Here is a 23,541-nt window from a genome sequence, read left to right as displayed (position 1 = left end):
TTTTATAAATTAAAAAAATATTATTGAAATTTCAAGAAAGAAAAATGCTTAAATAAATACAAACGGAGAAAGTACTTATTTACAGAAAATCTTCCATATTTATTTACTTGAAAAAGGATTAGAGTAACCTCAAGAGTGTTTTTGTCGTTTATATTTATCCCAAAATAACTTATATGACATTATTATTTCACTATTTGGTTGAAATAAATTATATTGACGTAATTATTGATTCTTATGTTAACTTATCTCAAAAACAACAACTAAATAAGGAATTGAGATGTTTTTGAAAATTTAAAGTTATAATTTTCTATATAGAAGCATATATTATTTACTAGTTGAAGTTAAATAAATTATATTTATTAATTTAATACATTGAATTTAAAAATTATAAATTATATCAACTTAATTTAATATGATAATAATATATATTTTAAAATATATATCAAAAATATTATCAATATTTCAAATACCCTACCATCGTGACCCCCCTTATCTACATTATCCTCTACGAAAGCAGTCAGTTAAAACGGCTCCAATTATTGTCGTTTCTCATACCGGTCACTATCCATTGAAAAGCTCATATTCAACTTCCACTCTTGGGTTAACTACCAACCATGGTTACTTTTAACCACACTCACAATTTACTTTCCTAATCACACCTCAAATATTCCTCTTATTTACAATCCTACCATCATCTTCTCCCTGTTATAAATTTACCCTTCGAGACTCGCTAGGTTTGCCAAACTGAAAAGCCTTAGGGCACTTTTAGGAAGAAGAAGAGATCTATAGAAACATAAATTGTTTTATATAGATCTCTCTCAAAGTTAGTTAAAAATGGCGAATTCCTCTAGAAGGCCGAGTGCTCCGGTGTTACTTAGATCGGCGTTTGAACGGTCACTTTCACCGACCGGCCGGTTCAGCAACACTGGTTCAACCAATGCAACTGATGCGATGCCGTTCGCTTCGTATAGCAATTCTAGCTTGACCGGTTGTTTCAACCGATCGGCGTCTCCGACGCGCGTGAAGATTCACGCGCTTGCGCCGGTGAATTCTACGCCGAGTGTTAGGTTTGCGATTGATAGATCTATATCTCCGAGGAGGTCTATGGCGGTGAATCAACGTGATCAGGTGGTTAGAAAGCAGATCAATCTGAAGAGGACGTGTTTGTGTTCTCCTACGACGCATCCTGGTTCGTTCAGGTGTAGTATGCATAAGAATATGAAGAATAATCCTTCTCCTTCGATTTCGTATTCTCCTAGCCGACTGAATGCTCGGAGATCGGCGATGACGAATTCGCTGGTGCGGATTTGTTCTGTTGAAGGTGATTTAGTGAAACGAGCTTTGGCTGCTCTAATTAGGCCATCTTCGCATTCTCAGAGACGTCGATGTGACTTTCAACCGCGTCCTAGCCGGCTTTCCAGAATGTCCAAAGCCGATGACCTGTGAAAATACTTTTCCGTTTTACGTTTTTACAGGTTGGTGATTTTCATATATTATCTGAAGCTCATCTCTTGAGAGTTTTCCGGCGGTGGCGTGTGATCCTGGCTGCGGTTCTTACTACTCCGGCGAAATGAAAGCTATTGACAATTTTGATGCAGTATGGAAGTAGTAGAATTCTCCCCTTGTACATATATGGTTTTGTTGCAGTAACTGATTGCAATTCAAGGACAAATTTGGACTATTAAAATCCATTTAAGCAGAGATTAAACTTTGATTAAAACAATTAATCATGAAATTGGAACTTTGATTAAAATTTAATGAACATATGATAAAGACTTGGATATGGTTGAGAAATTTGTGTTAACTTTTTGGTATTTGATGGAGTGGCGTGACTTGTTTCGCTTTCTGTTCATTCGCAGCCTTTGTGTTTTCCGTCGTGTTCACCGTTCCATTATGCAATGGCGTTTTCCGTTCGTCCGCCGTATATGCGTTCGTCATGTTTTGGCATCTTTACGTCATCGTTCGAGGTATTTTCATTTATTTATTATTTATTATTTATTTACGTATTTATTATGTATTTGCTAGTTGGATTTATTGATGTTTTTTAATTTTCCTTGTTTTCAGGTTGGCGTAATGTAATACAAATTCTCGGAGTAATGGAGAGTGGATGCGTTGAAAAAAAAGAGTGGATGCCGTGTACGTATATAACACCAGATCTTCGTAATTTTTACCTTGTCTTGGAATCATGGAGGGAGATTGAAAATGAATGTGAAATTCAAATGAGACATTTGAACTTAGTGGACGAAGTAAAGGATCATGACATGAACATAAGAGGAATCTTGTGATACATACAATAATGAAAAGCATAATAAGTAAACTTGTCATTTAAACCTCATTACTTATTTCCTTCAACTTTGAGCCTATACAAGTGTATTCAAACTTAGTATAAACTTGAACAAATAGACATACGTGTCAATTCGTGTGAATACCAGCTTGAATTTTCATGCAAATATAAACTTGAACAAATAGACATACGTGTCAATTCGTGTGAATACCAGCTTGAATTTTCATGCAAATTTGTGTGAAATATAGCTTGAGTTTTCACGCGAAATATCATGTGGGATGCTTTATCTATTTGTTTAATTTTACACAAGTTTGTTTACTTATGTACATTTGAAGCTGAAGGGTAAAGATTTCAGCGAAAATTAAAATAAGAGGGTTGATTATGTATTATGCATAATCAAAATAGTAATAGTAAAGGCTAAAAGGGGGAAATAATAATTTGGAAACTAAATGGGAGACAGGCTGGATAACGGTGGGTATGGCCCAGTTAGGATGCCCATGGTGGTCCGAAGCATGAACTTTCCTGAACATTGTGAACAGCTAATTTGGACATATTTTAGAAGTCACTTTATGATGACTGAAATGGCTGGAACTTAGTTGGCATATTATTGAGGGAAAGATAAGAAAATGAGGAATGAGTCCAAAAAGGGAGGTCGTGAGTAGTTCCTACTTCATGATCCGGTTCCTTTTTGTTCATCTTAGTTCACAATCCTATTCAATAATATTCACGGTAAAATCCAACCTTGAAAAATATGTATACCAAAAAACTTGTGATAAAAAAGTCATAGGGACTAGGGAGTTACGTGAATACAACTAAATCCTGGGCTATTCTTTCACACTTCAACTTTATCCTGAATAACAACCAACATGGAATTGACGGATGAAGAAAATTGATTATCAACAACCTAAACGCAACATTATTGGAATGGGACTCCGTTTGTTAATACTCCATCCGTTTAATAATAAATAAATTATTGAATTTTGGCACACAGATTAAGGAAAAAACATTAAAGATATAAATTTAACACAACTTTTCATTTTTATTCCCAAAAAAAGAAAAAACTGATCTTGTAATACTTTTTCAAAAATTAATTGGTTGTTAAATTATAAGGATAAATTTGAAAAAAAATTTAATGAAACACCAATAAATACCCCAACAATTTACTTATTCTGAAATGGAGGGAGTAACAAATAATGTTACTTTTCCACTAAAATTTCTTACAAGAACTCTACAATTGTTTATCTCTAAAGTAATATAATTAGTGTTCATGGTTGAACTATATTTGTGATAATTCTTTTATAAGATAGATTTGAACTAATACCTAAAGATCCTTTAGTAACTATAGAGGTTATTTATCTTGTAAGGAGATTGTTAATCTAGAAAAGGCACACAATAGTCTTTAGGAATTTTTTGAGCGGTGTTTCTGTAGCTACATTAAGGCAATTAAGGACGTGTAATAAAGTCAAAACCCGAATAAAATTTATGGGAGGTGACTTGAACACTTATCAGTTATGATGGGATTGCACTAAAGATCAACCTTATTCTATTTTTATTCGCCCTAGTGATGTACGAACTAGTATGACCTGTTCAAGGAGAGGTATTGTGATGTATGTTTTTCACTAATGACATTATTGATCAACGAGTTGCACAATGGAGTTAGCGATACTTAAAAGTTTGGAGACAAATCCTAGAATATAAAGGTTTCAGATTAAGTAGGACTAACAAATTATCTGAGTGTAAGTTAAGTTTAGTAATATAACACATGAAGCTGAAGTGGAAGTAAAGATCGATACACAAGTCATCCCAAGAGAGGAAATCTCAAGTATCTTAGGTGTACAATCCAAAAACAGAAATATTGACAATGATATAACACATCATATTGGAGCTAGTGGATGAAATGGAGGCTTGCATATGACATACTATGTGATAAGAATGTGTCACCAAGGCTTAAAGGTAAGCGCTATAGACTGGTGATTAGACCTGCTTTGTTGTGTGAGGTGGAGTACTGGCCAATCAACAACACACACTTTTAGAAAATGAAAGCAGTGAAGATGAGGATACTCAAATGTATGTACGGGGATACTAGAGAGAGATGATTAGGAAGTGATACACTACAATATGGGAACTAGTGATCTCTGTGGTGGATAAGATGGTGGATAAGATTAGGAAAGTAGGATTGAGATGGTTCGGACATGTTAAGAGGAAGGATGCAAATGTACCAGTAAGAAGGTGTGAGAGCTGGCTATAACGGACTTTAAGAGATGTGGCGTTTGCACTTTCTTAGGCTGTGCTGGTGATAACTTTGGTATAGAGTCTGAAATCATGAGAGTCAGAAGGTAATCAGGAGCAAGAATGTGGCGTTCAGTGAAAATATTCTACCTAAGGACAAGTTCAACGAAAAACAGAAACAGATAAAATCAGTGTTTGTTGAACCTGAAGATGATGAAAATAATATTGAACAGGGTGATGCGTAAGATGAGGACGAACAAGAAACCATAAAGGCACCAGTCTCGCTGTGAAGGTATGTAAGACAGAGATTTCCTAACTAACAATATTCTCTTTCTCTTGATTATTACCAGCAGATGGCAATGAAGGTTGATAGCTAGTTTTAGTGAATTCTGGCCATGGATGAAGAAGTGAACTCACTCCACATAAATTAAACTTAGGACTTGTCGAACTACCAGAAGGGAAGAAGGCAATTCTGAATAAATGATTGTACAGGGTTAAACAGGAGCATGGTAGTTCAGCGAGATACAAGGCAACATTTGTGGCAAAAGGTTTCCAACAGAAGGCAGGTATCATTTGAGATTTTCTTCCCTATTTGAGTTGTATTAAGTATTGTTGCGACATAGGATGTACATTTTGAGCATCTAGATATAAGGACAATCTTTTCCCATGGAATTTAGATGAAGACTTTTTATATATAGCAACCTGAACGTAGATTGATGTAATAAGAAAAACCAGGTGCGCAGACTGAAAAAGAGTCTTTATGATTTGAGACACGATCGAGACAGTGGTACTTGGAAGTTTGACAGGTTTATGATGACTATTCGCTTTACTCGTAATGGTAATCCTCGTTGTTACTTCTAGAAATTTATAAATATAAATTCGTACATTATTTTACTCTTATATGTGAATGGCATGTTAGTGACAAGTTCTAACATGTGTGTGATATCACAAAGTTGAAGGGGCGAATGTCTAGTGAATATTCAATGAAGAATTTTGGTCCTTCGAAAAAAGATTTTGGGGTTTAAAACTGAAAGATACAGAAGAAATAAGTTGTTTGGGTTGTATCAGGAGTACATTGACAAAATCTTGAAGAGGTTTACTATATAGGATGTCAAGCTGGTGAGGACTCTTTTGGCAGGTCACTTGACGAATATCTCAAAACAACTTAGCCTAATATCTGATGAATAGAAAAGTCGATTGGAGAAGCTATCGTAGGCATCAGTTTTGGGCGGTCTCATGTATGCTATAATGCGTAAAACACCATATTTTTGGCTTACCATTTCAATAATTACGAGAATGAAATGGTGAAGAAGATGAGTTTGGAGAGTCGTTAGTTAAGTTGATAAAGTTGAATGCTACAAAAAGTTTGTTGACTTAGTGAGGAGTGACGAGTGAGGGCGAACTAATATTTTTAAATCGAACTCCAAGTGAAAATTTCTTTAGATAAAAGAATTGTGGATAAAGTTACGTTCTTTTAGCTTGTAGTGATGTAAATTCAACTCCGGTTATTATGTAATTTGAATTATTGTTTGTTGTAGTCAAGCATAGAGTTAACTTTGCTAGAAAGAAAGAATTTTGAGGTGAGTTAAGACTTGTTCTTATTGAAGTTTTTTTTTTCTCACGAAGTCACGCCCTTAAGATGTTTGATCTAACGTTTCTAAAATATTAATGTTTGAGTTTAATTAAAAGGAGTGAGCTCACATTAGTCTTGAGACGGGGGTCTATCGAAAACAGCCTTTCTACTTCTCCGGAGGTAGTGATATGGACTGCGTACATTTTACCCTTCTCAGACCCAATTATGCGAAAATACACTGAGTTTGTTATTGTTGTTGAGCTCACATACCGATCATTGACTCATGCTCTTTGTCTTCCCTTTTGTGCTTATCCGTCTAATAGATGTGCAGGTTGTGTCCATTTATTTGTGTACGAATGTTTTGTGGCAACTTTTTCTAGCCCCAGTACAATAACGAATTCTCTAGAAACATGACGAAGAAAAGAAAGTATGTTTCATCACTTTTGATGAAAATCATGATATGTTTGACTATATAAAGTCAAAATGTTGAAACGTTAATAAATTATAACTATATAAAGAATTATAATTTTGTCATAGAGAGGCATAACATAAACGGTAAGCGTACAAAGAGTTACTTTGGCACAATGAGACGCAACATGAATTGTCAGTGAATAAAGGGTCACAAGAAGCCTTGTAAAGGGTTACTGATAATGTCATAACGAGGCACAAAAGATTTAGTGAATATAAAAAAGCCACGAGTAACCGTATAAAGAGTTACTAATTGTCACAGTTGGGCACAATAAGAAAGTGAAAATAATATATTAATGAGCTAAGCTATAAATTTTAGTGATTGTTATTGTTTCGCTGCTGTACAATACTTTAGGATGAAATATAACTTGTTCCTTTCTTATCCTTTTATTAGCCACATGTTTTTGTTTTAGGTTTCTTTCTGACTTTTATAATGTTGAGACTTACTGCTTGTGATGTACTATTGATTTTCTCTTTGTGGAACCTTTATTGACATATGTCAACGCGACGCAGGTTTCAGAGATAGACGAGCAAACAACGAACTAGATTGCTTTATTCAAAAGTTGATCTCTGCCCTTTAATGTGGAGTTTTTTCTCGTTTAGTTAGAATTTTTTTAATTCATTTATTCAATATTTGTTGGGGATTAGCCAGAAAATCTGTGTCCTGTGCATTCCCTCTGTACTCCAGTAGATAGTGCTGGCTCTTAGGTGAAGCTGGTAAAGCAAACGCTTTTAGTCCCTAAATCTTTTGGCCGCATTTTTCAGTAATAATAGGTTTATAATTTCTTTTTTTTTTTTTTTTTTTAAAAAACTAAGTATTTTAGATTAAAAAGTATACAATTTTTGATGAAGTAAAAAAAAAGACTTCAAATGAAATTATATACTTAGAAAGTTTTTTTCGAAAAAATTTTAAGGCCTCCTGTTATGATTTGACTTTAGGTCATAAACGTCAGAGGCTTTATAAAAGGGATTTTAGTAGGATCATAGTTATTTACATTACCTAACATTATTTTCAGTAATTTTTAGTTGTTTTCAATTTTTGATATATTTTTGAATTATTTAAGATTTATTGGAGTAGAATTTTGATCGGAAAGTTTAGTTATTTATTTTAAATACATTGGGGTATGTGATATTGACGAACAAGTTAAAACAGTAAGCGAGTTCACTCGGACAAGCTAAGGCACAGGTGTCAGTTACTATTGAAAAGTTGGAGGCATGCTCGGCTTCTCTTGGTCTATGATACACAACGCGGAAGATGAAGACTAGTCCCAAGATTTATGGCCTGACTTCAATTAGGATTAGAATCGGAGGACATTCTAAACACTCAGACTCAGATCAGGGCTTTTCATAATCTATATAAACTTGATTTTATTGGTGTGCTGTAATTATTTTTTTACTAAAAAGTAAGAAGAGTTGGTGATTGAATGTGAGTTTTCTAGGGTTTTTTATGTAAAATTGTGTGCTCACTTTTTATTATTGTTTTCATTAGTCACTAGGGAAAAGATTCGCGCTTTGCACAGTTATAAAACATTATTTTTCTTACAATTATGAATCAAATGCAAACAAAATTATCATAGATACAATAACAACAACAATAATATACTCAGTGTATTTTCATAAAGTGAAAAAATGTATACACATTAATGTAAACATTTAGTTTAAAACAATTGATTGTACTGAAGAAAGAAAATATTACAATATATACAAACGAACAAAAATTAAAGCTAACAATAAGTTAATAAGAATCTACTAACCGGTAATCATTAGCCTCATACTCTTCTCTAGGAAAGCAATGGCTTATACCAAGGACGACGCAATAACATGTCACTAACAAAAGAAAAAAAAAGGGAATAGCATAATCTAAAAATAATTTAACTTTCAATAAAGACTAAGATCATTATTTAGAAAAACTTGACTATTAGATAATCACTCTTTTTGAGATATATATATATATATATATATATATATTCAAAGTAATTTTTGTTCTATCTTACAAAAACACTTGACCTAAAAACACTATAATCAATAAACACTTACAACAGTGAAGCACCATAAAGCAACCTGTATGTTCCTGATTTATTGCTCTGAACTACGTTGATAGACAATGGACAATTAATAAAGTTCAATAAAATGAGCATACAAATATTAAGAAAAATATAACTTCTTGATGGCTAGTAAAACTTCTATAACCTTATATTTAACTTAAGAAATTCCTTGAATATATACAACTAAAATTTACATAAATATACAAGTTAACTATTGGTTATTACATAATATCTCTATTTTGAAAAGTAATTACAAATATTCCATATTAATTAAATAATATCTCTTCCTTTTATTGTTTCTCTTTCTTTCGTTCTTATACATTCCAACACCTGTGTTCTGCTCTTAGTTGGACTCCTTATTCTCTGCCTAAGATCAAGCTTACATGATTTGGGGGTTTCAAAATTTTCAGTTTTCATGCATTAAATGAACAAAGTGATTAACTTCATCACCTTCTTCATTTAATTTTGAGGTTTGTTTATTTATTTTTTCAACTTTACCAAATCAAAAATTATTCTGATTTTTTCTTTGTTGCATGTATGTAGTTCTCAAGTTATTTTCTTTTGTAATATCATGCCATTGTGAGAGTTGAATTATTTTGTAATTTTCATCTATTCCAAGTTAGATCTTTGGGTTTTTGCTCTATATTGCAAGTGCTTAATCCGTAAATTTTAATCTTTGTAATGAAGTTTGGTCCGAACTTTAGTTTAGGACTTAGTCAATTAGATGGTAAAGATCAAACAATTTTCGTTGTTGGTTTTGTTCCTGATACTTTTGATTATGAGGATCCCAATTTCACAGAGAACCGATCGAAGCATTGAAACGACTCAGTAAAAATGAAAAAATTGAGGGAAGTTGTTCGTACAAGTTCAAACAAGTCAGTTACAAAATCGTCAAGTAAGAAAAAAATTTATGATTCAGGACGACTACGTCTATCAAAGGTATAGTTTTTGAAAAACTTTATTTACTTCAGTAAATGGTCTTATACGTTGATATACCTAGTGTTACAATATACATCATAATAGTAACATTATACAGTAGAATTGTAGTATAACTTACATTAACCGTGTTAAACTCATACATTAGATTAGTTATGCTATACATTAGTTTTGGTAAATTATACTTTACTGTTGTAACCTTATATAATAGAATTATAATACGTTTTAACTCGATTGTGTTAACTTCATACATTTATGGTCACATTATATATTAGATAGTTTACATTATACATTATAAAGTTTACATTACATATTAGTTTTCATGACATCCTTATACTATGTATAAGATTACATTATACATTTAAAAAGTTTACATTATACATTACTTTTCATGATATCATTATACATAAATATACTATGTATAAGGTGTACACATACATGTAGACCTGTTGTATTAGGTTGTCTTTCTTGATTTGGCAGTCTACTGCTATGTTTATCCCTTTTTTGTGTTTGTATCTTTTTAGTTTTTTCGTTGTAACCTAATGTTTTTGAGATAGTTGTGATAAATTTACAAATATATATTATTGTCTCAGGGCATGAAATATCGTATTGACAAAATTTTGATTCACCCGTTGCAATTGGTAGTCATGTAATCGAAAATTTAGAGAAGATATAAAGAACTATTTTGGAGAAGGAATTATTGGGGCATTTAAAAATATAATCTTTGGTGTATTCCTCGACATGCCTCAGTGCAATTGAATAGGCCAAATATCCAAATGTCTTCTGATGCTTGAAATTTAGTAGAACAAACTTGACGAGATTCATATTTTTGTACAGGGCAATATTCTAAAATTTTTTATGCTTGAGTTTGTCATAATTACCGGTCTTAAATGTACCGATAATATTGTTGAATATTGCCTAAATCAACTTTGATGTCGAAGTATTTTCCCAATGCTTAAAGCTGAAATATCTAAGCAAACATTGATTCAACGTGTGAAGATGGAAGATTTTGATAACTCTCAAGATGCACTGAACATTGTAATACTATACTTTATTCATACATTCTTGTTTTTTCAACATTGTGATTCACCGATTAGTTTAACCCACTTTCAGATGATTGAGGATGACTTTTACAGATATTTTTTATGGGAAAAGGTTTCATTTGAGAAGTTGATGAATTCATGGCGACAAGATTTCTTCATCGCAAAACAGTTATACTTTTTATGTGGAATGCCACACGTACTCAATGTTTGGATGTTTGAGTGCTGCTCTGAAGTTAATAAAAGAATTGCGATCCGTTAGAGAAACATCATTCCAAGGATATTCAACTGATTTGTAAAGTGTGTGAGGCCTAAATATGAGTCTTTTATGATTGAAATGTTCAGTAAAGTTGATATATAGCCTTTTCTTTATTTTTTTTCAATTCTTTTTCTTATTGTTCTAATGCTTTTATGTGGCCTTCACTTTAACAGTTTGCTTACACGAATTTACAACCCACACATGAAGAATTTCAAAGGTTGAATTTATCTTTCATGGAGGATTTTGAGATTTGTGATTGAGTTTCGACATCTGCTGCTACCATATCTGCTGATCTCAAGTTGAAAAGGGTAGCTGATGAAAATCAACCGTGTATTATTTCTGTCGATGAAAATTTTGATGATTTCAACACTATACCACCACGAAATTTTTTAATTAAGATCGTATTATCTTCAGATTTATCAGCTAAACAAGCTTCTAAGAGAAGAAAGACGGTGATGTTTGAGGAAGACAGTTCAGATGTGAAAGATGATGAGATTTCTACACGTGATCGTTCATTAGGTGATGTATCAGGGTCTTTTCAAAAAAATTAGATGCTTCAACAGATAAGGCATTATTTCAATTTGAACATGGTCAACAAGAAAAAAAAATTATGTTTTCGGAGCATGTGCAAGTCAAGACTTTTACTTCATCTTTCACAATACCTCATGTGACTTCTATGTTGAAATCAAACATGAATGAGATAAAGTCCTACATCAAGTTTTATGTAAGTTAAATTTTTATTGCTATTTTTGTTTTAAATAGATAGTGTTGTTACTAATATTTGATTTTGTGTAATGTTGATAAAAAATTACTGACCTGCTAACAATAATATCAAATATACCTGTCGAGGTTGTGAAAGCTTTGAAGCAAGAAGAAAATAAAGAATCACCGATATAAAACTTTTACATATTTAAATTTTTAACAGTTAGAAAAATATTGATACAATCATAATGTGATTTTATTTAGGATGAGAAAGAGGATGATAAGGAAGAAGGTGGAACAGAAGAATAAAAAAAAGAGTACAGTCCAGTCATAGATGATTTTTTAATATTTTTTTGAAAGATGTCTTTGTTAGTATAAGTATATCGTTTTATCATAGATAAATATTTTTTTCATTCTTAAACAGGATGATGATGAGGGCAAGGGACCATTGAATGATATCCCACCTGATGAATCTGTTGAAATTCAACCAATTGACATGAATTTGTAAGAATGTGTCAGCAAAAATTCTAAATATACAACAAGTGAAGTTCAAAGCAAACACAAGATATTTTGAAGAGATTTGATTTACTGTAGTACAGGTAATAACTTATGCATTCTAATTTCTAACTACTTATACATAGAACTGATATGTATGGAGAACCTGCGTCTAGTTGAGAATCATATTATTTTATTTTTTTTTATTTTGTAATCATATATAATATGTATTGGAACTGCTTATACAGTTGTTTTTAAGTACCAATATTTCTTATACATTTAATATATTGCTATTATGATGGAAATTAATGTATTAAAATAGATAACACATATATATCTTAAGTATAGGGAACTCGCTAGTTTTATTTTATGTAAAACATATATTAACATATGTATTTTTTTCATTGATGCTTCTAAGCAATTCATATATTTATACATAACACAAAAAGAACCAATTATGTAGGATGATTTCAGTGATACAATAACTGATTCAGTTCAAGACGCCGTTGATGCACTTATATTTGGAATGACAACACCAACAACTTCAAGGCCTTTGAATATTGGTACTCCAAATACAATGATCAAGAGCCAATAGATGCTTTTTGACTGTCAATTTTCACCTGATTTTTCTGATGCACAAGATCGAGATTGTGATGCCATGAAAGCACCAGATAAAAGGGATCGAAAGAAGTTTACAATTTTCAGATCATCATACCTAACAAAATTTGGTTCAAGTTCAAAGGGAGACAACAGTTCTGATAATAAAGAGAAGCAGAAGTATGCCTTTGATGGGTGTACCATTTTCTGAAGAATTGTCTAGTAAATTAATGTTGAATTACTCTAAATAGATTGCAGAAGGTTTATTAAAACATCATGTTAGCAAGTAAGAAATTTTAAACTCTTTTTTTTATTTAAATTAGTACGTCAGCATAATCTTATGTAATACTTATACATTGTTAGAGATACAGGAAACAAAACGACAATCACTAACTGAAAAATTATTTCGATCTAGATTATTCGGAGTTGAATTTCGTCGTTGCTCATCCACAATAAAAAAATTGATTTTATATGATGTCGTAAACTAACACATGCTGGAGCGACGAGGTAAATTAAACTAACTTTTTTGAGCAACCAAGTTTGTATTAACAGTGTACAATAACATAAGTACCTTACACATATTGTTGTTGGAGTATAAATTTCATATTTGTTGTTTAAGTTTCATAAACAATGTTAAAATATCATTCATAATGATAATATATTATACCTTCTCATACAATAGTATTCAAGGTTTTACTTACTGCTGATATGAATACACTGTACATAATGGGTAATGTACTATACCTTCTCATATATTTGTTGTCAATGCATTGTAATTTATGCACACAGTTATCTTCAGCCAAACATTTAATATTAACTTATACATGCATTAATAATGTATTTAATTTTCTGGTTTGCTTATAATATTTGTTTTTATCCCATTGATTTTTGATAGTTTTTATATTCAAATGTATAATAGTAAATTATAAATTAAATTATTGCGTATTGTGATTTCTTTTAGTCTGTTATGTATATAAGTTGTTATGTAGTATGTTATGTTGTTCTTAAGACTGTCATACATTAGTTTTCAATGCACTGTGATTTAGTTGTCAATGCACAGTGATTTATGCACACAATTATCTTCAGCCAAATGTATAATATTAACTTATACATACATTAATAATGTATTGAGTTTTCTGGTCTGCATATATATAATGCTTGTTTATATCCCACTGATTTTTTATTTTTTTTTGTATTCAAATGTATAATAGTAAATTATACATTAAACTGTTACGTATATATATTTTAGTTTGTCATGTAGGAAAAAAGAATTATTGATGGATAGGTAATATACCTCCTATTGATAGCTGTATTATATGGGATGTCATTGTATGTGACAGTTCCTCTAACATTTTCTTGCAATCTTCCTCCCAATATCTTTAACAGGGTTGTTTTCCCACTGCCAGAAGGCCCCATTAAGGCAAGAATTTCACCCTTCCTTCTTCGAACCTTGAGTATCTGCTTGTAATTTTCATGCTCAAACTGGGAAGCTACCTTTGATACAATTGCCTTGATAGGATTGTTGGAGGAAGTTTGGCTAATCTTCACCTTGTACTCAACATCCGCGAACTACATTCAAAGACCATTTAAATGGCAGAAGCCAAAACTATGAATTGTTTTGCAGTATGCTGTGTTTTTCTTAAGACTGTCATACATTAGTTGTCAATGCACTGTCATTTATGCACACAATTATCTTCAGCCAAATGTATAATAATAACTTATACATACATTAATAATGTATTAATTTTTATGATTTTCTTATAATGTCTTCTTTTATCCCATTGATTTTCTATATTTGTTATATTCAAATGTATAATGGTAAATTATACGTTAAACTGTTACGTGTTGTGGTTTTTTTAGTCTGTCATGTATATGGATTGTTATGTAGTACGAATTGTTGTTCTTAAGACTGATTATTTTCTTGATGATTCATTATATTTTATTTCTTTTTATGTTTGTATTTGTAGCATTTAAATGTGATATTCTACTATTTGAGAAAGAAATCGAAGCTGCAGCTAGGTAAAAATTATAGATATACAACAAGTTGTTTCTTCAAATCATGTATTAAGAAGACATATTGTAGGTATTATCCGAATGCTTCATATATTCATACCTCTACGCAAGAAGACTACGCGAAATCATGTGTTGTTGCTATAAACGAAGAATCAATAACCAACACAATTAACGAATTATGTATTCTTGTGGGATCACCATGGCATTTGATTGATGAGGTGTATGTTCCTGTTAATTGTGGTGAAGAGTTTCATTAGGTGTTGACTGTTATTGTGCTGAAGAAAAGAGTCATACGAGTCTACGACTCATTATTAGAAATTAGAAAAGGGGACCCATCCAATGAATTATACAAGTTTACAGTAATGTTGCCTACTTACTTGTCTGATAATGAATTTTTTAAAATAGCAGAACGTACTGACTAGGCAAACTTAAATGCGTACAAAGATAAATTGGGCCCGCGCACTCAGATTCTCAACAAACACCCATTTAACGTTCAGTATGTTCAACACATAGCCCAGTAAACGTGTGCTGGATTGTAAATGCATTTGTTTATACTTTTTAAATGTATAAACATTTAAGAATTTTTTTTATGACTTTTAAAATAATATTTTTTTTATTTCAGAGACTTTGGTGTTTTTGTAGTTGGATATGCAGAAATCTTAAGTGAAGGGCTGGCGGTGCCTTCAAGCGAATTTGACGCACAAACTCAACGTTTACGATATGCATCATTATTTTGGAATAATGGAGTCATCAAGCCAATTAAAGGATACATAAGTGATAATGATGATCCTCCGCGATTAAGGCCAAGTTATGTTCAAACAGTTGATGAAACAATAATAGTTAGTTTAGGGTGACACAGTTTTTTAACCTTTAGCATGAAAATATTTAAAATACTGATTTAGTAATGGATGTTAAAGACTTACAACACTTGTTAGTTTTTAAATGTTGGTTTGGATTTTGATTTTTATGTTAGATTTATGTTTTGGGATGTTTTAAGGATGCTTATTTATCTTTGATTTGTAATTTTGGGATGTTTTAAGAATGCTTTCTATTTTACTAAGATATTATTTTATTAATTAAAGAATCTTATTAATTTTTTGTTTATAATTTAAACATATGATTCGTATTGAAACTGCTTATACATATATATGTTATGTATAGTTAGCAGCAACTTTTAGTTACCAATTTTTTTGATTTAATTCAGTGAATTGCAGTAACGTAAAAGCTAATGTATTAGTACTCCTCAAACATTAAAATGTTATGTATGAGAAAACATGTATTGCTTGTAGTTTAAACATATGATATGTATTGAAACAACTTTTATATATATATATATATGTATATATATATATATATTATGTATAGTTAGCAGCAACTTTTAGTTGCCAGATGTTTCGATTTTAATATAGTGAATTGCAATAATATAAAAATTAATGTATTGGTACTCCTCAAACATTAAAATGTTATGTATGAGGAAACATGTAACATAAATAGATCGCTTGTAAATCAAACACGAGTTTTATCATTATATCATAAATCCTTATATATACTAGCTTATACAAAAAATTTAAAATTGACCCTTGTCCATAGCCTGTTAAATTTATCCCTTACACATGAATATGTTACATACTAATATAGTTTAAAGCTAATATCTTACACGATCATTTTTTTCAATATAAAAAAAAAGATAAAGTTTAAAAGTCCATATCTATATATAATGTATAATAAATTATTATACATTAAATTATACATAAAGAAAACATAGTATTCAGTAAACATAAATGTGTAATGGATACATTATGTGTAACATAATATAAACTATGTACATAAACAATGTATTATCAGATTTCATACTACGGCTAAATTTAACATTTATTAATCATTAACTATGACACCATAATACATTACATATGTGATTATACATAGGTACCTTCACCAAATTTTAACATTTATCGACTATATAGTATAATAACATTATACATTACTTATGTCATTATACATTGAATTAACATTGATCTTATACATCACTAGACTACAACTATCTACCAATCCAACTGTACGTGGACTCTGCAACATATGTTAAACAAATACACACCATCAAATGTATGTACCATGAAAAACACATTTTGAACAATGAAAGCACGAACTAACAATCACAAACTAATATTAAGAACTGAACTTGAATTAACATTATTAAATATAGTTCATACATTTTTCAGATTCTTTACATGAATAAAGAAAACTGGTTATTCAAACTTAAAGAAGATTCTACCAAATGAAATCCAAAAGAATGAGCCAACATAATTGGGTCATCATATGGATAAACAAATTATATTTTCACGTGTTTTTTAAAAAAAATCACAAGTGCGTAGGTTATGATCTGCACGCCCACATTTACCGCAACAGCTTGAGCTTGAAGAAAGTGATTCACTTGATTTCAAATGTCTGTCTTTTTTTGACCTTCCTAGCGGTCTTCTATACCTTGACGGTAATACTTCTTCATCTTCAATAATTTGAGGCACATTTAAATCCTTCATGTCTGGCAATAAAATTTATCAAAAATTCATACGTTTTAACAATAGTATTTGACCCGTAGAAATCAGAGTAGTAAGGATCATAATCCTCTACATTCTTACCCTTCAATACAACAATTGCGCATGGATAAAAAATTTAATCGATTTGATACCGATCACAGTTGCACGTGCCACGTTCAATATCGATAACGTACCTTCTTCCGAATTCATTTATACAGTAAAGATAACTTGTGACTTTCTTAACCCATTAGACACATATGCTTTAATACATATGATAAAATAAAAATTACTAATGAAAAAAATCATTAATTTTCATATATATTCAAACACATACCTTCATTCGAGAAGCCTTCGCACCATTAAGAGAAAGAATATCTTTAAATTTTTTCTCTAATTTTATCTTGGTATAAGATGCAATTTTACTATTTTTACAATTCTATGACGCAAATAAAATTCTGGCTTCTTCTAGAAATCCTAAAATAGAAAGTTCTCAGGACTCCACCAAGCAACCATTAATACATTCAGCTATATTAGAGGTCATCATCCTACCTCTATTTATTGGTGAGTGACTTCGAGATCATTTTTCATATTCAGCTTCTTCCAGGTATTCCTTAATCCTAAGATCGATTTTAGCAATCTTTGACATAATGTAATCAAAATCTTCTTTTCTATAAGCTTTAGCCATAGAATAATACAGGTCGTTAAGTCTGTCTTTGATTTTCCTAAAATGAATGTAAATATTTTTTCATAAGTGTCAAATGCATGCTAGATGTGGGACATTAGGATATACAATGCTCAAACTTTTTATGATACTCTTGTTTCGATCCAATACAACACACACATTGTTTCATTCGTCAAATGCATTTTTAAACTAATAAAAAAATCAAGTCCACGAACTGTCATTCTCAGAATCTAAAATCCCGTAAGCTAATGGCAGAATACAGCCTAATTAAAAAAATACATCATAACCCAATAAATATTTTAAATATATAACATATATATTTTAATTAAGTATTTACAGAATGCAAATAGCAGAATAATTTAAACAACACTATATAAAAGGGTTAGAAAAGGAAGACTAATACCTGCACCATCAAGTGTGTTTGTCGATAGGAAAGTTCTTTTGTATGGACAACTTAAATGGGCACCATCAACAACTACAACAGGTCGGCAAAATTGAAAACTCATTATTATGAAATTTAAGAAAATAAAAAAGTATTTAAACTCATTATCCGCTGCCTTATGCATCCTAATGTGGGAGTTAGGATACACTTTATTTAAAATATAAATATATCGCGGTATTTTTCGATATCTATCAGCTGGACCACCTTTAAGCATCGCTATTGCCTTCTATTTTGTGCGCCACGCCTTCATGTAGTTAATATCAACTCCATAAACGGCCTTCATTTCTTCAATTATGTCCGCTGGTGTGTGTATTCTTTTGTGATTAACTAATTTAGGTGTTGTAAATTCACTCACAAAAGCTGTTGTAGTAATAAATTTTACAGTATTCTATCACTAAGTTGTCAAGTATGTTCGGAATCAAATCACCGAATCACAAAATCATTCGATTCATTCATACAAGATGCCTTGATGATCTATTTGCAATCTTTGTCGCGACATTTAAGGACATAGCTGCAACAAATATAAACAAAAAAAAATGTATGAAAACATATATATAAAATTCATGTTTGATTTACATGCTAAATAATCATGTTACTATTTTTCTCATACATACGTTTCTATGTATGATAAGTTACAATACAATAGTCTACCCATTTTTTAAAGATACTGAATGTGTAAGAAAATTTGATAATTTAAACAGGCCAGCCTCCCTATACATAACATATTTAAGAATGAACAATTCAATACATATCATATGTTTAAACTGCAAATAAAAAATTTAATATGACTTTTAACTAGTTAAAGCTCACTCATACATAACTAACTTATGTATAAGCAGTTAAAATACATAAGTAATTACAATAACGTTTTAACAGTTACATGTATACGAAATTTATCAAATTGAAACATGCAACTTTTTCTATACATATGAAAAGAACGAATAAGCTGATACGATACATATCAGTAACAACTTAAATGAACTAATAACATATAGGGAAAGTCGTATTAACGTTTCGTTATTTTTAGAACTATTAACTTATAACAAAACTTTAACCTATCAAAAATTTTAAATCTACTATCAGTTCATACCTTTGTTTGTTAGATCATTTAGCTTTGGTATTAACGTAATTCGTTAATGCATATTTCGCCATTACCGCAATCAGAGTTGCATTATCCTTGTAAAGCTGATCAACCTTTGTTTCTGTGTTCTTGCAATCAGAAATAAAGTTTTTCACTTCAAATTTTGAAATGTATAACGAATATTGATTTTGCGTTTCAACTATTGTTAACGCAAGAGCATCAGATTCAGTTCTTTTAATACAAAGAACACCTCTAGTTTCACGATCAAACTCTATCTCTTTATTTGACTTGTCAGACGTTGAAATACACAAAGAATAATTGACAAATTCTAAAAAACTTTTCTTCAACTCAACGTACACCCTCACTCCATTATCGTTCCTTATAATAATTGGAGAGGAATTACCTTCCACTATGTACTTTAATTCAATTTTTTTCTTACCTTTATCAATATTTAATTCCGTAGCAATCGTCGAGATCAACCTCAAGAATGTTATACTTTTTGAAACAACAATATCATCATTTTTATATTGTTCATATATAACATCAGATTGCCAAATACTGGAATGCCTCAACAAAATAGCGATGTTCATATTGATGTTGACAGATGGAAGAAAACGGATCTTGAAGAAAAATGTCAAATCAATTGTGGAGAAATCACAATTTCTATCGAATCGCAATTTCAATAATATAAATTATTGTGATGTTTCAAGATTTTTTTCAATTTAAATTACAGTTACTATATTTTAGCCTCCACAAAATCTGTACATTAATTACTGCCGTTAATTAGGTTAGAGAATAATAGTGTCTGATTTTATTTTCCTTAATTTTAGGCAAAATGATTTATCTCATATATTGCACTAACGTATAAGGTACAGAGATATGTATAAGTATTTTTTAAAATCTAGGAGAGAGAAACTGAATTTGGATCCTATGTAATTACTTTCATTAAAGGAGGGATTTCTGTTATTTATACTATATACAAACTATCGGTTTAGAACTCAATAAACTCAAAGAGTTAAATCTTGAACTTATAAGCTTTACGATCCTGACTCTGGTCCTGTGTGTATTAAAAAACGACATACATAGTTAGAAATGCGAAATGCTCATAAGGTGTCATAAGAAAAAAGATTTGCATAAAAAAAACTCGGAACCATGTCATAATTTCATAGTCTCAACATCCCACGTACTAATTTCTTCAAACTTACCTGCATAAAAAAAATATAATTTATTAATATATTGATTAAAGTTTGCATCATTTGAATATGAAAATAAAAAAAGGAACAAACAAAAAGAAGCAGAGGAAATAGTACACATATATATATAAAGAAACTAAATATTTATATTTCAAATGAATTCCACATTTAATATACATTAATATTGTAAGAAATGGGGTAGAAAAAGAGGACAAGAACAGTGAAGGGAATTAAGAAAACATGACTATTGGAATGGCCGAATGGGTGGTAACAACGTAACAGATAGAAGTAATATAAAGTGTAATTACACAAATAATTTTTTAAAAAAAGAAAAGAAAAGAAAACCTACAAAAATTGAGGAAAAATAAGGTGGACCTTTCCAATTTCTTGAAAACAGTTAAAGAAGGGCAATGCAACTAATTTCTTAATAGAAGAAATAAAAGAAAATAAAAAGAACAAATAAAAAAAAGTGGTGAATTAAAGAAATGATATAATCTAAAGCTATAACTTATATGGCTATATCTATAATCAATATCTATCTATAATCTATATCTCTATCTATAATTTATAATCTATAATATATTAAAAGTATGAAGGGCTTTAGAAATATTGTTTGAAATTTTTGCCCTTCATTAAAAGTCTTTAGTTTAAGTAAAATCGTCTTTTGACTATTTTTTTCTAATATTTAAGAGTTAAATTAATTAAATATATTTATGGTAAAACTTTTTCTTGTTAGAAGTCATTAGATTTAGTGATTTTTTCCTAATATTTAAGTGTTGAAAGTTAGTTAAATATATTTACGGCAAAATCTTTCTTTATTAGAAGTCATCAGAATCAATGTCAACTAATACTTTTCCCATTAGTTTAATAATTTTAAATCAACTTAATTTTATTTTAAGAAGATTTGAAAAATCTTGAAATAAATATAAAAGCATTAGAATAAGAAAAATTTAAGAAGTACCAAAATTTTAAAGTTTTAAGTACGTAATAAGAATGTAATCAATGATTTTGTAAAGATTTGAGTTTAAAAACAAGGAAAGATTTTAAATATAGAAAAAAAAATAATTGTACCACAAATATGATTTAAATTAATGCGTCTCTTTTAGCCTCTGACAACAAGGAAAAGAGGTACTGTATGACAAACGCAAAAGTGATGATCGACAACCACTTGAAACTTCTGGTGGTAAAATATATATGTGCTTAAAATAAAATATATGTTTATATTTATATTATTATATTAAAATGTGAAAGATCTTTGAAAAGTGAGTTAAACTTTTACACTTCACTAAAAATCTCTGCGATAAATAAAATTATTTAATGTTAAATAATCAAACATTACATGTGCGAGACACGTGTGATTAATCTGGTTATCATTAATAGCATTAATGATGGGAAGAATTAAATATGACTATTTTTAATATTTTGTAAAATTTTAAGGTGAATTTATGTCTCTTTTAATTAAAAAATATGTCAAAAAAGATAAATATAAATCCACTACTTAGAGAGCCACATCAGCAAGTGTATAATTTTCCTATATATATAGAGGGGAGGGGGGGGGGGGGGATTGTGTTGTAATAGCCTCTTCATTAAGTAATTATATAAAATATAATAATCAAATTTAAATTTTTAAGCATAATCCAATAGGATAATTTAGTAAAACTCTTATAAATAAAAATAGTTGTATAATAAAGTATCAAGTAAAATAAAACGAGAGTAACATTTAAAAAGTTTAGACATTTAAGTTTGCTAAAATCGAGGGAATTACATGTTATAGCCCCTATAGTGGGAGATTTAGACTTTTTGATCCGAAAAAACTTTAAAGACTAACCTTCCTTTATTTTTAAATATAGTATAAGTACATTTTTGCCCCTTTACACTTCAAATGTTTTAAAATTTTTCATACTCATTTGTCTCTCAATTTCTATTTTAATTTTTATTATTTTCACTTTTTAAAATTTTTTTTTTCATGTTTTAATTCACTTGTCTCAACCTTTATTTTTTTTCTCTTTTTTCTTTTTTTTTTTCTCAAATATTATCTATTTCTTCATTTCTTTCTTTTTCTTTCTTTTCTTAATTCATTTGTCTCAACCTTTATTTTTCTTTTGTTTTTGGCTTTAATCATTTCTCATTTTTTTGCCTTTCTTCTCATTTTTCTCAAACTTTATTTTTATTTTTTTCTCTCATTTTTATTTTTCTCAATTTTTTTAATTCTCACTTTTTTCTTAACCTTTATTTTTTTCTTATCTTTTTTTTTTTTGAATTTCTCTATTTTGTTTGTCCTTTTTTTTTCTCAACTTCTATTATATTTTGCTAATAAATGAAAAGTTGGATAATCTGCAAAGGAGTTTTTTTTTGACATCAAAGCAAATTGTTCTTAGAAAGTCCTTTAGATTAAGTCTTGCCTCTGAGACAAAAATTATAGAACTACTCATAAATCAAGACACAATGTGGTAGCGTCAAGTCTTGCTTGAGGAGCATAACTTGTTTGAAAACTCTTGAGTGAAGTCTTGCTTTTAAGACAAGGGTTATTATAAATCAAGAAACAATATGGTAATGCCAACACTTGTCCATTGGGTGTAACTTGTTCTTTTGGGAGGTTCTTGGGATAAGTCTTATCTTAGAGGCAAGACTGATAGAGCATCACATAAATCAAGGCACAATATGATAGTATCAACTCTTGTCTATTGGGCGTAACTTATCGGCTAAGTCTTGCCTCTAAGGCAAAATTTATAGAATATCTCATAAATCAAGACACGATGTGGTAGTGTCAACTCTTGCCTATGGGGCGTAACTTATTGTTTGAAAGTCCTTGGACTAATTCGTGCCTCTAAAGCAAAAGTTTAAAAACATCTTATAAATCAAGACATAATGTGGTAGTGTCAACTCTTACCCATGGGGCATAACTTTGCGGTTTGAAAGTCCTTGATTTATAAAACATCTCATAAATCAAATGTAATGCCCCTTATGA

The 23,541-nt window shown here is 30.2% G+C and overlaps 1 protein-coding gene across 12 annotated transcripts; it reads left to right on the top strand.

Moving 5' to 3' along the window:
* Positions 1–709: 709 nt before the first annotated feature.
* LOC107872823 lies at positions 710–7,347 on the top strand. 12 transcript variants are annotated; one of them, XR_007056548.1, is made up of 6 exons: positions 724–1,597; positions 1,860–1,967; positions 2,065–2,136; positions 4,864–5,079; positions 5,249–5,351; positions 7,068–7,347. XR_007056548.1 is itself a non-coding variant. In XM_047413619.1 (4 exons), the coding sequence occupies exons 1-4, from the start codon at positions 1,436–1,438 to the stop codon at positions 7,133–7,135; spliced, it is 288 nt and encodes a 95-aa protein (XP_047269575.1). In that variant the 5' UTR covers positions 723–1,435; the 3' UTR covers positions 7,136–7,347. The 12 variants fall into 12 exon arrangements, 2 of the variants coding, with proteins under 2 accessions (XP_047269575.1, XP_047269576.1); XR_007056553.1 differs by lacking the exon at positions 5,249–5,351 and having other exon boundaries at positions 723–1,475; positions 4,864–5,075; XR_007056552.1 differs by lacking the exon at positions 5,249–5,351 and having other exon boundaries at positions 723–1,475.
* The last annotated feature ends 16,194 nt before the right edge of the window (positions 7,348–23,541 follow it).

The sequence above is a fragment of the Capsicum annuum genome, chromosome 6 (assembly GCF_002878395.1).
Source record: "Capsicum annuum cultivar UCD-10X-F1 chromosome 6, UCD10Xv1.1, whole genome shotgun sequence".
In the NCBI taxonomy this organism is placed as follows: domain Eukaryota; kingdom Viridiplantae; phylum Streptophyta; class Magnoliopsida; order Solanales; family Solanaceae; genus Capsicum; species Capsicum annuum.
This window is presented reverse-complemented; position numbering and strand designations above follow the sequence as displayed.

What these genes read in the sequence shown, in the direction of transcription:
- LOC107872823 (XM_047413619.1), top strand. Translation starts at nt 1,436, where the DNA reads ATGACCTGTGAAAATACTTTTCCGTTTTACGTTTTTACAG. An exon ending in TCCGTTTTACGTTTTTACAG is followed by an intron (nt 1,476 to 1,859) that starts GTTGGTGATTTT and finishes GTTCATTCGCAG; the next exon opens with CCTTTGTGTTTTCCGTCGTG. An exon ending in AAAAAAAGAGTGGATGCCGT is followed by an intron (nt 2,137 to 7,067) that starts GTACGTATATAA and finishes AACGCGACGCAG; the next exon opens with GTTTCAGAGATAGACGAGCA.